General features: G+C 36.0%; 1 protein-coding gene across 2 annotated transcripts in view; it reads right to left on the reverse strand.

Moving 5' to 3' along the window:
* LOC128209592 (kinesin-like protein K39) overlaps window positions 1–12102 on the reverse strand; it is a 44344-nt gene that overhangs the window by 16537 nt on the left and 15705 nt on the right. For both annotated transcript variants that reach the window (XM_052913689.1, XM_052913690.1), the window contains exon 4: window positions 1792–1908. In XM_052913689.1, the coding sequence (XP_052769649.1) occupies window positions 1792–1908 (117 nt within the window). The remainder of the gene's footprint in view (window positions 1–1791; window positions 1909–12102) is intronic.

Below are 12102 nucleotides of genomic sequence, written 5' to 3' on the forward strand. Positions count from 1 at the left end.
ATTACAAGCAAATCAAATGCATTTTCCCCCATTCTCAGAGATCATGGTCCATCTAATTTTATTTCTAATTGATAAAGACGTAAGCGAAACCGGAAGTTGGAAGAAAAACTCTGGACATCGCCTTGCGTCATTGTCAATGATTGTAGGGTCGTTTTAGTTTAGTGAACCTTGAAAGAAGGTACATTTAACTTGTTTGGCAACTAATTGACCAGTGTTTACCACAGGTGCTCGTCATATTGCCTGGATACAGGTATATTTTTTTTTTTTTAATATTTTATTTATTTATTTTTTATTTAATTTTTTCGTCAAGATAGTGAATATATATCATTTTAAAAAAATATTCCACAATTTTTCATGGAAAAAGTTAGTAATATTTTTTTAAATGACATATATTCACTATCTTGACCGAAATAATAAATAATAAAAATATAAAAATATATAAAAAATTATAAAAATATATTACTGTATCCAGGCAATGTGACAATTACTTTTGAGTGGAACAATCCATGGCACCTTACATGATACTTATGATATATGTGGTGCTTTAATTTAAATAAATTTAATCTTAATGTTCATGTTATTTTGATATGGAATTTTCTTTAAGCATGTTATTTTTTTTATTTATAATCTTTGGGTTATGACTGGGCCAATAGTGTTACTCTAAATGCAACAGGCAGTTGTAACCACAGCTACCTCAACTATCAGCCTGTTGCTGATGCATCTTATTATATTCTGCTGGTAGTCTCATCTTTTAAATGGTTAAACAGTTCATCACATTCATTTAATTTCGATGATTCAAGTTCAAGAAGTTAGGTTCATGAAAATACCTCATCAACTGATGTTTTGATGAATTCTGTGCAACAGGTGATAACAAAATACTACTCACAAATATTAATCAATACCATTGGTAAACATTAGACATTATATTGAAAAAAATCTGAAAAAGGAAACTGTTGAATTCTTATAAAGTAAGTTGTCCTATGTGCTCAATGTCATGATACTAAATTCCTAACTAATCCAAATGTTTGGATTTTTATTTTACAGAAAAATAGTTGCATTTCTAAGCAATGACAACTTTTTCCAATTCAGAAAAGCTAGGATAAGTTTGGATTATTATTCCAATCTTTTCCTTTTTTTCCAATATAAATATCCAAAGAAGTCTTAAGAATTCTTTGGATTTGTAAGGATTGTCTATTCCAAAGAATTCCAATGTTTTGCAAATGAGAAAACATTGGTAATTGCTAAGAAATCATAGGAATTGTTAGGATTTGAAAAAAACATTGAAATAATTTCTGCATGGGTAGACAGACACATAAAAGCACATTTTAAGAAAATTTTGGCATGTTGCTGGTAAACTTCTGATATAAACCTTGAAAACAGATTATTTTCCAACAGAACGTAGTTAAAGGGGCTAGACACCAGATCGGCAAATACATAATACTAATATTTCCACAAAAGAAGCCGAAATTGTCAATAGGAGCTAGTATGAGGCTGAGGATACATCATATTTCAAGATTTAAGTAATTAACTTTGTTGCTGTCTTGTAGCTTGTTTTAAACTAAGAGCATAATGGTTGCCCAGATATATAATAATGTGTAGATTTAATTTGCAAGTGAAAGTCACTTTATTAGTACAGATACATATATACCGACTCTTAAGAGTGAGCCACAAGCTGGTTTGGATACTGGATTCATTCTTTTTTGATTCTATGATATTGTTTTTCAATTATATTGTAAGCTGAAATTTTCTAAAGACAAAACTTTCTGTTATTTATGCTGTAAGCTGACTTACCGGATATCCCATCATTGTGTGTGTCTTGCCAGAACCTGTCTGCCCGTACGCGAACACGCAGGCGTTAAACCCGCCGAACGCATTGTGGAGAACCTGTGCACCAAGATCATTGAAGACCTGAAATAGTTTGTAATCACACATTGCCGAGGGTTGAATATTTTAAAGAGAAATTAAACAATACTTTTGGAATTTTATATGAGTACATGGGCGGATTCAGGAATTGACGTTAGAGGGGGCGTAACTTAGGGGCGCATCCTTTTGACATGCGCCCCTCTCTCAGAACCGAAAGTATATGGTATAAACTGTTTGCATAGGGATTTGGGATTACTCCATCAAGAAAATTTGAACAATTTGTAGTCGGAAATGAAAATGAGCGTATTACTTTTTTTTCTCCGATATTGACATAAAAAGTAAACTTGGACTATTATTTTAGAGGGGTTGTGCGCCTGGTGAGCCCCCCTCTAAATCAACTAGTAGAGTTGATTAAATGTTATTGTTTTTTACACATTAGCGTGATACAATTCATTTTGGCACTTTTGTTTTCCCGTCCTTTACAGGACTCAGTCATGCCTACCATAGGGTAAGACAGTAAATAAAAACTAATTTTGTGAAATGTGAACAAAATAGTTGTAACAATGATAAAACGACATCACATGTCCAAATAAAAGCTGCGCCGTTTACATTTATTGTAAAATGTAACTTTAAGATAAAATGCTCTACCCCTGCGAGGAATTCTAGAATTATTCTAGAACAGATTCTAGAAGATAGTTCTAGAATAGTACCTGAACTCTAAATGGCAGTTATAGAACTAAATGTTCAAGAACTTTCTCTAGAACTTCTTGAACCAAATTCTAGAACTTATGAAAATTTGTTCTAGAACCCAGTTCTAGAATATAGAACCCAGTTCTAGAATAGTAATTGAACTCTTAATAGATGAGTTCAAGAACTTGTTCTAGAAGTTCTGGAGAAAGTTCTTGAATATTAAGTTCTTGAGCTACCATTATATGACTGCTGCACCTGATTTGAGAAAGTTCTTGAATATTAAGTTCTTGAACTGCCATTACTGTCACTGCTGCACCTGATTCTATGCATTTGGATGTTTTACACAATTAGATAATGCATAATTAGATCCTTGCTTAGTTACTTGCAGGTAAAAACACAGACTACGGGATATGGCAATAGCTCCCTGAACATTTGTAGTGGCTTGCTAACGAGGAAAGTTTGAAAATTAGTTTGAAAATAAGCAGAAAGAACTTTGCAGGGGATTAAGTCACTCTTTTTGACCCCTACGAAGCACTTTCTGCTGGTTTTCAAACTTCTTAAGGAAGCTTGCTTTCTGCATGGAAGTCACTTTGAGAACAACTCTCTCCAAAATGTTGAACTTTATGGGATCTAGTGATGGCCTCACATTGTCCATGTTTTTAATAGTCTTTTTGCCAGTGCGTGTACAGGACACAATCTCTTCTTTTGTAAGCACCTGAAAAATCAGGTGTTTAACAATGTTTTGTTCGCCTATTATCCCCTTGATGCTGCTGGTTAAAGTTGTTTCCAAAGCTTGGGGAGAAATATGCTGGTTGTCTGCAGGTAACTGGTTTGGGTCAACTGGTTCAGCAGTATTGTCGTCACTAGCAGGAGTCTTCGGGTTGTGCTCACTGGCAGGAGTCTTGTTCTCACTGGCAGGAGTCTTGGCAGGAGTCCTTTGGTCACTGGCAGGAGTCTCACTGGCAGGATGACGGGTACTCTTTTCAAGTTGATTGAACCTCTCCTCCAATCTCCTGTACTTTCTACGAATGGATCTCACATCCTCCTCCAACTGTTCAATTTTCTCCCTGTAGAAAATGCAATAATCCAGTATAGTTAATAATATACAAGACAAATCTTTGATGCAAGCATCAAAACGCCGCCAAATTTCTTTATGTTAGATTTATTGATCAGATAATTATTTGCGGCAGCAGAGTTAATGACAGAATTATGGATCTTACACGAAATAGTAGACGAAAAATGTAGACAGACTTGTCCTCTGTGACCTTGACCTTAATAATACAATACAATTGATACAGTATTGTTGTATTGTATTGTATGTGTGGACAGGCAGACGGACAGACATGGTGATTACTGTAGGAAACCTACGAGCTTGCCGGAAAGGGCCGAGTAGTTACGATTGTAAAATTGCAGTGTGTAAATCCCAACCCATTAGAGACGGCATCATATGCTTTTAAAAGTGTCTATGTATTTCACGTGATACTTTTTGAATATGATTAAGGTTTGCTGTCTTCTGGAGTAATGGATCAATATTACTTTTAATTTGAATATCTGCAAAATGAATAACTTAATCACACAAACTTTTGAAGGCAGGTGATCAGGGTCTACCTAGTTTGCAGTGCATTTAAGTCTGGTTTTCTCATGACAAGGCAAATATCCATGTTTTTTTCCAAATATTTTAGTAAGTGTTTTTGTTGGAAACATTGTCATTAGTGCAGTAACCAACACAAATATAATCTGCTATTAATCTTAAACGCTGAAACAGGATATTCCAAATTCTCGATTTGATGTAAAGATTTTATACTCTATGGAAGATGTCACATCTTATTATTATCTCATTGTTCCCTAAATGATTCTGACACTTGTTTACCCAATTTGTAATGACCTTATTAATTCATTATGAAGTCACTGTTTCATGAAGTGTATCTATTGAGCAAACTCACTTGTACAAGTCTGTCTTTGCCGTTTCCTTTCTTTTTATGTACTGGAAGCTGTCAGTTCCTGATGAATGAAACAACACATCTGGTTATATAAAGGTGTTTAAAAAAAAAGATGTAAGCAAATGGCACATGCTAGAAACTTTTGAGTGAGTGTGTTAAGTTTGACGAGGCTAGTTTCAAAGATGTAAAAGTAACGACAAAGGTCAACATTTTTGCACAATATCAACGCTCCGTCGCAGATGAAGAAATGAAGGCTATGATACTTTGACTGTCCTTCTTCGAACTAGAATGTTTCCATGGGACACAATATGTCACTTTATTGCCCCCTGCCATACACCAGCTTAGAGCAAAATTTCAACCTTTGACCTTAAATTGTGACCTTGACCTTTGACATACAAACCCCGATTCGTGTGCATGACACTCCGCAATCCCAAGATGCATACAGGGCAGTAGTTCAAGATATGCTCGTTAAGAATTATGAGCTTTGATAGTGGCATAACGACAGTTGCAACATCTAGTAAATATTACTGAATCCTCCACCTGTCTTAAATTTTAATGAATAAACTAGAACACTGACCAAGTTAGAAAGGGCCCCATATAATGCTATCAGAAGGGGTAATGCAGCCGAGAGGAATCTGTTTGCGTAAGAGAGCGGACAAAAAAAAACAAAAACGGTCGGACTGACAGACAGACATGGTCAGATTACTATAGAGCACCACTTATTTAAGCACTAATCCATGTATTGGTACTTTCACTCACCATCAACTGTTGTTGTTATCCTTGGAGACCTTCTCACGCTATCAGACATGTCAATTCGCTTAGTTGGAGTACCTATGAAAAAGGAAATATACAGTGTTTTCTATAAGATGGCAGATTATAGTTGCAAATTGTTCCATATCTGCCAGCTATTCTTATAAAAGTTTCTTCAGTGTATAATAAAACCTTCTAATACAACCACAAAACAGAATTAAATAAAGCAGTTTATCATTATCACACAGGTGGTCGCTAATGCATGTCAAACATAATGCAGAAAGCTCCAATATGAACTTTCTGCATTGTTTTGGGTTTTAGGTCACTTCAACAGTATTTCAGTCAATTCACTACGCCTGGCTTATTACTTGTGGAGGAAGACCCAAGAACTCTGGCTAAGTAGCATAGACATACGTCTGGGTAGAACCACCGACATTCCGCAAGTCAGCTGGGAGATTTCCCCTCATGAAAATCCGATCCACCCAAGGCGGGAATCGAACCCACGCGGAGAAGGGTCAAGTAATTATCAGTTGGATACTTTAACCATTTGGCCATTAGAGCCATATTTATGTGACTTGGTATAGACATGCGTATGGTTCCTTAGAACATGTGTACCAAGTTTCATTTGAAAATGTTGAATGTTTGTGACTTTATGAGTAAGGAGGTAAGGTTAGTTTTGTGACAATTTTCCAAAAAGGGGCATAACTAAATAATCATTGAAGTCAGAAGTATGTGACTTGGTACAGACATGCGTATGATTCCTAGGAACATGTGTACCAAGTTTCATTTGAAAATGTTGAAAGTTAATTTAGTTGTGAGGAAAGGTAAAAGTTTTGTGACGATGTTCCAAGTCAAAAAAGGGGCATAAGTAAATAATTAATTAAGCCAGAGCTATGTGACTTGGTATAGACACGTGTATTGTTCCTAGGAACATGTGTAGCAAGTTTTATTTGACAATGTTGAATGGTTTTTGAGTTATGAGGTAAGGTTAAAGTTTTGTGACGCCAAGGGTATCACATCACAAGAACTCGACTTTTTTCACTGAAAAAAGTCGAGCTAAAACAATTAACTTCTTGGTATGTCCTCCTTAGGGAAGATGAAATCTTGAAAAAGGCCAGGTGGCCAAAAATTTGATAGAGTTTAAAATATTGTTTATAAAAACAATTGGCACACCTGCATTGGTTGAGCTACTCTTGAGTGCCCTCTTGGGTCCAGGCATGAACTTTAAGCTCCCGCCTTCGGCAAACAGCTCAGGAGTGTAGGCAGGAGTGTCAGGCTCAACAATCACGAGCTCAAGCACCTTGGATGGAGTGTCAGGTTCAACCGTCTCGACAGAAGGCTCAATTGTTTCAGTATGAGTGTTGGGCTCAACCGTTTCTGCACATGTGTGTGGTGGGGCGTCATCACTATTCTGCTGAGAATCTATGGCTGCAGCTGAAATACAGTATAACAATCATTATATGGGAGAAAAGATCTAGCTGGTAATTCAGACAGGTATGTATACTGTACTATAATTTTATTAAACTCTAAACTGTAACAAATAATGTAGGCCTCCAGTCCATAATACATACATACATCTTGAATCAATACATCATAAGATACACAGTTAATCATTTTAATTGATATGTTTGATGAATATTACATTATAAATCATTCCCATTTTGTTCCATGTTCTATACACATATTTTTAAAGGGCAATATTAATGATGTAGTTGCAAATTTTTCATAAAATAAAAAGCATTTGGGCAGGGTGTTTTAGACTGGAGCGGGCAGGGACAAGTCTAAAATGTGTCTTTCTCAAGCCTTTCTGACTATTTTCTAATACTTACTGGCCTTCATAGCTGTTGCATCTATATAGGAGTGTTTTGGAGGAAGCTTGGCTTCCTGAAGGAGGAACTTCCGGTTAGCTGTAAAACATAAGACAGATTTTCAATGTACAAGAGCGCTGCATAGTGAACAACAACGCTACTAAGTCAGTTTTTTTTATTCAAGTCGAAAAATGACAATTACATTACAAAATGCCAAACTGTGAATAATTTCAACTATTTTTTTAAATAAATATCACAATGTCAAATTATAGACATGAACTTCAATTTTAAGACCTAATAACTTGACAGACCGTTCATTTTACCCCTGGTATCGTTAGACACTGCAAAACACTATCGAACTAACCCATTACAAACAAGAGGACCATACTGGTCCTATAATATCGCTCACCTGAATCATGAATCTTTGTAATAAAGATGTATAAGAAAAACTGACCCCACCCCTGGCAGCCATGTTTTTTGACATCCATGTATAATCATTCTTTGAACAAATTTGGTAGTGGTTCACCCAAGGATCATTTCTATGAAATTATTTTGAAATTGGACCAGTAGTTTTGGAGAAAAAGGTTTTCAAATTTTTCTAGGTAGACATATAAGGAAAACTGGCCCTGCCCTTGGCAGCCATGCTTTTGACATATCGAAATTCTTTGAACAACTTTGGTAGAGGTTCACCCAAGAATCATTTACATGATCTTTTTTTTTTACTTTAACCCAAAACTTTTCATAATATTAAAGACGGCAGATCTCTGAAATTGAATATAACTTTTTTTACAATTTACTTAATTATTTTTATGACATGTGTAATCTATTATCTTTCTGTTTGCTAATGAAGTTGATAAAAGTTAGAATTCTTCAATTGTTTGCGCCTCAAATGAAATTGAGGAAGAACTTCACTTACGGTGGATGTCACTGATAACAGCGCGGTACGTTGTTTTCTGAAATATAGCCGTAATGAGCTCTCCTTCTTTGTACGAAAACATTGACTTCTTCGGAGCTACAACATCCTCGAATAACGCTCATGAATCTGTCCTCCCATTGGACGAGAAAATAAAGGAGCCTTTCTGCCATGACAGTGGTTGTTCAGACGATTCGTTGTTCGAAAAAAGTGCACACGATACACTTATTTTGCACACGTTACTATCAATGCCATGTGCTCGTCTCGGGTGAAGCCGTGAAATTTTGTCATCGATCGGAATTATCCCACTACACATTATTTTTTCGTCGGAACAGACCGGTTGCAGTTCGTAACAATCGAGTTTTGCCGAGCAGTTACAATTGTACAGCTTGCCCGGGTAGTTACGATTGTATTTCATGCTGTTTTCGTCATACCGGAGATGGCCGAGTAATTACGATTGCGGTTCGTAGGGTTTCAGCTGCTGTAACAGTAACGTCAAATTCCATTGGCTAGTTCGGTTTCTCACAACCAATCCGAGTTCTTGTACGTACAAACAAGGGGGAATTTATAAATCAACATTTACCCACGCAAAATTTTTAAAAGAAATCGTAAAAAATACGAATTTTATTTTGGCCGATACTTTTATTCGGTAGACAAAAACGGTGTAGAGATTACTTAGACATACCTACTTTCGCTTTGAGTCTGGTAGTCTTCCGGAAATCGAGGAACTAAGATGGCGTCTTCCAGCGCGACAAGCAAGCTCACAAATTGTAAGAAGTTTTTGTCGACGGGAAAAGAAAGTATGAGTGCCTTGTGTGTTCACGTCAACTCAACTACAAGCAGAGCGCTCTCAAGCATCTATACCTTATTCACGACATGTGTAAGGAAACTTTTTTCCAGTGAAATATTCGGCCTCTCTTTTCGCGTGTTCCCCAGTATCGTAGTCTAAAATAATAGACGTGTTAAACGGGATTCTTCCAATCCCTAACGTCTAAACGGGAATGTGCAAAAAACGGGGGTGTTTTAAAAATATTGAAATTGTTTTAAGTGAAGTATTTTATTGTTGAAATTGATCATAAAGAGTAATATTCATATTTTACCATGTAAGTGAAATGTTATTTTGCACTTAACAAGCATTTAATGCATAAAAACAAGTTGTTTACCTTTCCAATAAAACGAAAGTTGACTGACACAAACAACAATTATGCGAAGGGGAACGACTCGATAAAATCGTAATAACTAGGCCTCCTCCGACAAAGCTTCCAGATAGACCTCTTTATACAATCGTAACAACTCGGCCATGGCCGAAATGTTCCGAGCGATTTAAAACTGTGCCCTGAAGCCTAATGCAGGTGCCCTTCATGTATATATCGTTATGTTTTCACAGAATGAAATGAAGAAAAGCCGTCAAACTCATAATTAGAAGTGGGATATTTATTTTTTGTGTACGGAACTAATATAAAATAACATTATCTGGTAATATTTCTTGTTTTTATGATATTTTATAGACGCTATATGCTTTAACCCGGAATCCTGATCGGAACAACTACCCACTTTTGATACTAAACAATTTGTACGTGAAGGATTTGCCATATCAAAAATCTAAAAAAATCTGCAATGTTTTTTATTTGGACTACCCAGTATCGATACCGTAAACATGTGTTGGTATACTCGGACCAGATATATCCGATGGTCGTTTATTCCCGGCGTATTAACATTATGTCATAAAGATCATACTTACAAATAGCTCGTGGTTAAGTCTAATGTTAGGCCAAACGAAACCAATTTTATTCCCCGGATTATTCGTCCCTAGACGTTTCGACCCCATATATTTTGGAACCCAATGACACACTGCATGTTCCTTATCTTTTATGAAGAAGACAGTTTATTGTTAATGTTTAGAAAAAATAATAAAACTCGAGATATCTGTACAGTCACTTCTTAATTTTTTAGCAGACAATTGATTATTTACTGGTTCTTGAAATAAAATTTCATTCAGGAATTTATATGATGTTGATTAAATTATAAGAAGCCCCTGATCTCAATACACCGGAAATATAGGGTGACCTCAGTTTTCAAAATGGTTGACAGTGGGGTTAAATGCCTGTCATTTTTGGTAAACAAATGATGATAGAGTGTCAATAAAAGGCAATTATATCGTTGAAAAGATCTTATTTAAATAGTCAATACACACCATTTCATCAGTAAGCATCAACTTTAAATTGTATAGATGTTTAGGTGTTGTTGGCTTTTCTGTATTATAAATAAGTGTAACAATGTTATCAATACACATTTATGCTGTTTTTTTTCCTCCGTTTTAGCTCCTGTGAAACGGGTGAAAAAAATGTATATGGACAACGAAGAACTAACAGTTCCAGAACGAACTTTGTTCAGATGGAAACAGAAGCAGAAGTTGATTGACAATAAAAGTCCTGGCAATTCACTAACAGGTAATGACCTACAAATAGTACTATCAAAACACAGTGTAAAGCAGCAATCCAGTAAGTACTGAAAAATGACTGTCCGGTCATTGCTTGTATTTTAATGCCCCACCACAGGGGCATATAGCGTTACCCTGTCCGTCCTTCCATCATATATTTGCCCGGAGCATATCTCTTGAACAACTGCCATGATCTTAACCAAACTTGGTGTGTGTATACATCTTGGGATTGTTGAGTCCGGTTTGTAGATTAAAGGTCAAGGTCACAATTTGAGGTAAAAAATGGTAAAAACGCTGACATGTCCATGCCAGATTTCAGCTTGATCAAAAAAGAAATCAAAAATTAATCGACAAAAATTGAGTGACAGAGCTGGGTGAAATACACAGTATTTTTTGTCCAACTTAGAAATGAGGTTATATTTCTGTAACCAATATTTGTGGTCTTTTATTATAACTTTATCAGAACCTTTCCTTTGATACAGTGCCATAACTGAGACAAAATTCAAGTCAGAACAAGAAATATAGGGTCATCACTGACACAAAATTCATGCCAGACTTATCTGCCGTGATTTTTGTGTCAGTAATGACCCTTTTTTTGTGTGATGTACAACCCTTTATTTCTTGTGATGTACAAACTAGATCAGTTTTTATTTACATTTCAGATCAGTCAATAGAGAGCACATATGTACCAGAGTCATCTTGTGCCTCAAGTTCAAAAGGGACAAGCACAAACTCATTTGTTCCACAAACAAATGATGACAGCATGAAGGTACCATTTTTGGAAAATGCTTCCTCACACTCAGTGCCTCATCCAGGAGAACCAGATGTTTGTGAGAGTGAAATGAGTGAAGATGATGTCTTAGGAGATAAACTTGACTGTAATGACTCAGAAAATTACTGTGTGAAAGACAACACAGAATCGGAAACAACTGCATTTTCTGATTCAGAAGAGTCTTTGTTGACAGAATCAGATGAATCCGAGACCACCAAAACAGACTTCTTAGATACAGAGTCTGAGACGGAAACAGAGCCAGAGTCGGAAAAAAATTCTTCTGATCTTACTAAGGATGACACAAGTTTATTGACTGACGAGATGAAGGCTTTGAAAATTGTGTCATGCTTTCGCCGACATAATCTGACTATTTCTGCCTCAAAAGACATAACTGAAACAATGAAGTCTATATTTCAAGACTCTAAACACGCTGGTATTTTGAAATATGAATATTTGATGTCGTTTGTTGAAAAACATCCACTGCATGAAGTTCACTATTGTGAAATCTGTACTGAAGTGTTTCCAGATGATTCAGATAATTATAGGTGCCAAACTGAAAACTGCGAAGGTTACCGCTACAAAGGACCATTATCAAAGCAGCAGTCCAAGGACAGACAGCCAAGGAAATGTTTCATAATAGCTGATATTCAAAACCAGTTTAAGGATCTGCTGCAATCGCCAGGTAATGAATGAATGAATGAGTCTGGTTTTCCGGCACTGCGACACTAAATAGAGTCATAATAGCACCGGAACACCAGGCCCCATGTTCATTAAAGGTCTCTAGCTTAAACTCAAATTTTCACATTTCTGAAAAGCTCAAATGCAGTTTTCCAATTTACGAATGTTTTCAAGTTTGGTCTCAAACTCAAAATGCTTGAGGCAGTTTAAGTTTAAGACCAAACTTGAAAGCATTCGTAAATTATGTA

This window comes from Mya arenaria, chromosome 11, assembly GCF_026914265.1.
Source record: "Mya arenaria isolate MELC-2E11 chromosome 11, ASM2691426v1".
Classification (NCBI taxonomy): domain Eukaryota; kingdom Metazoa; phylum Mollusca; class Bivalvia; order Myida; family Myidae; genus Mya; species Mya arenaria.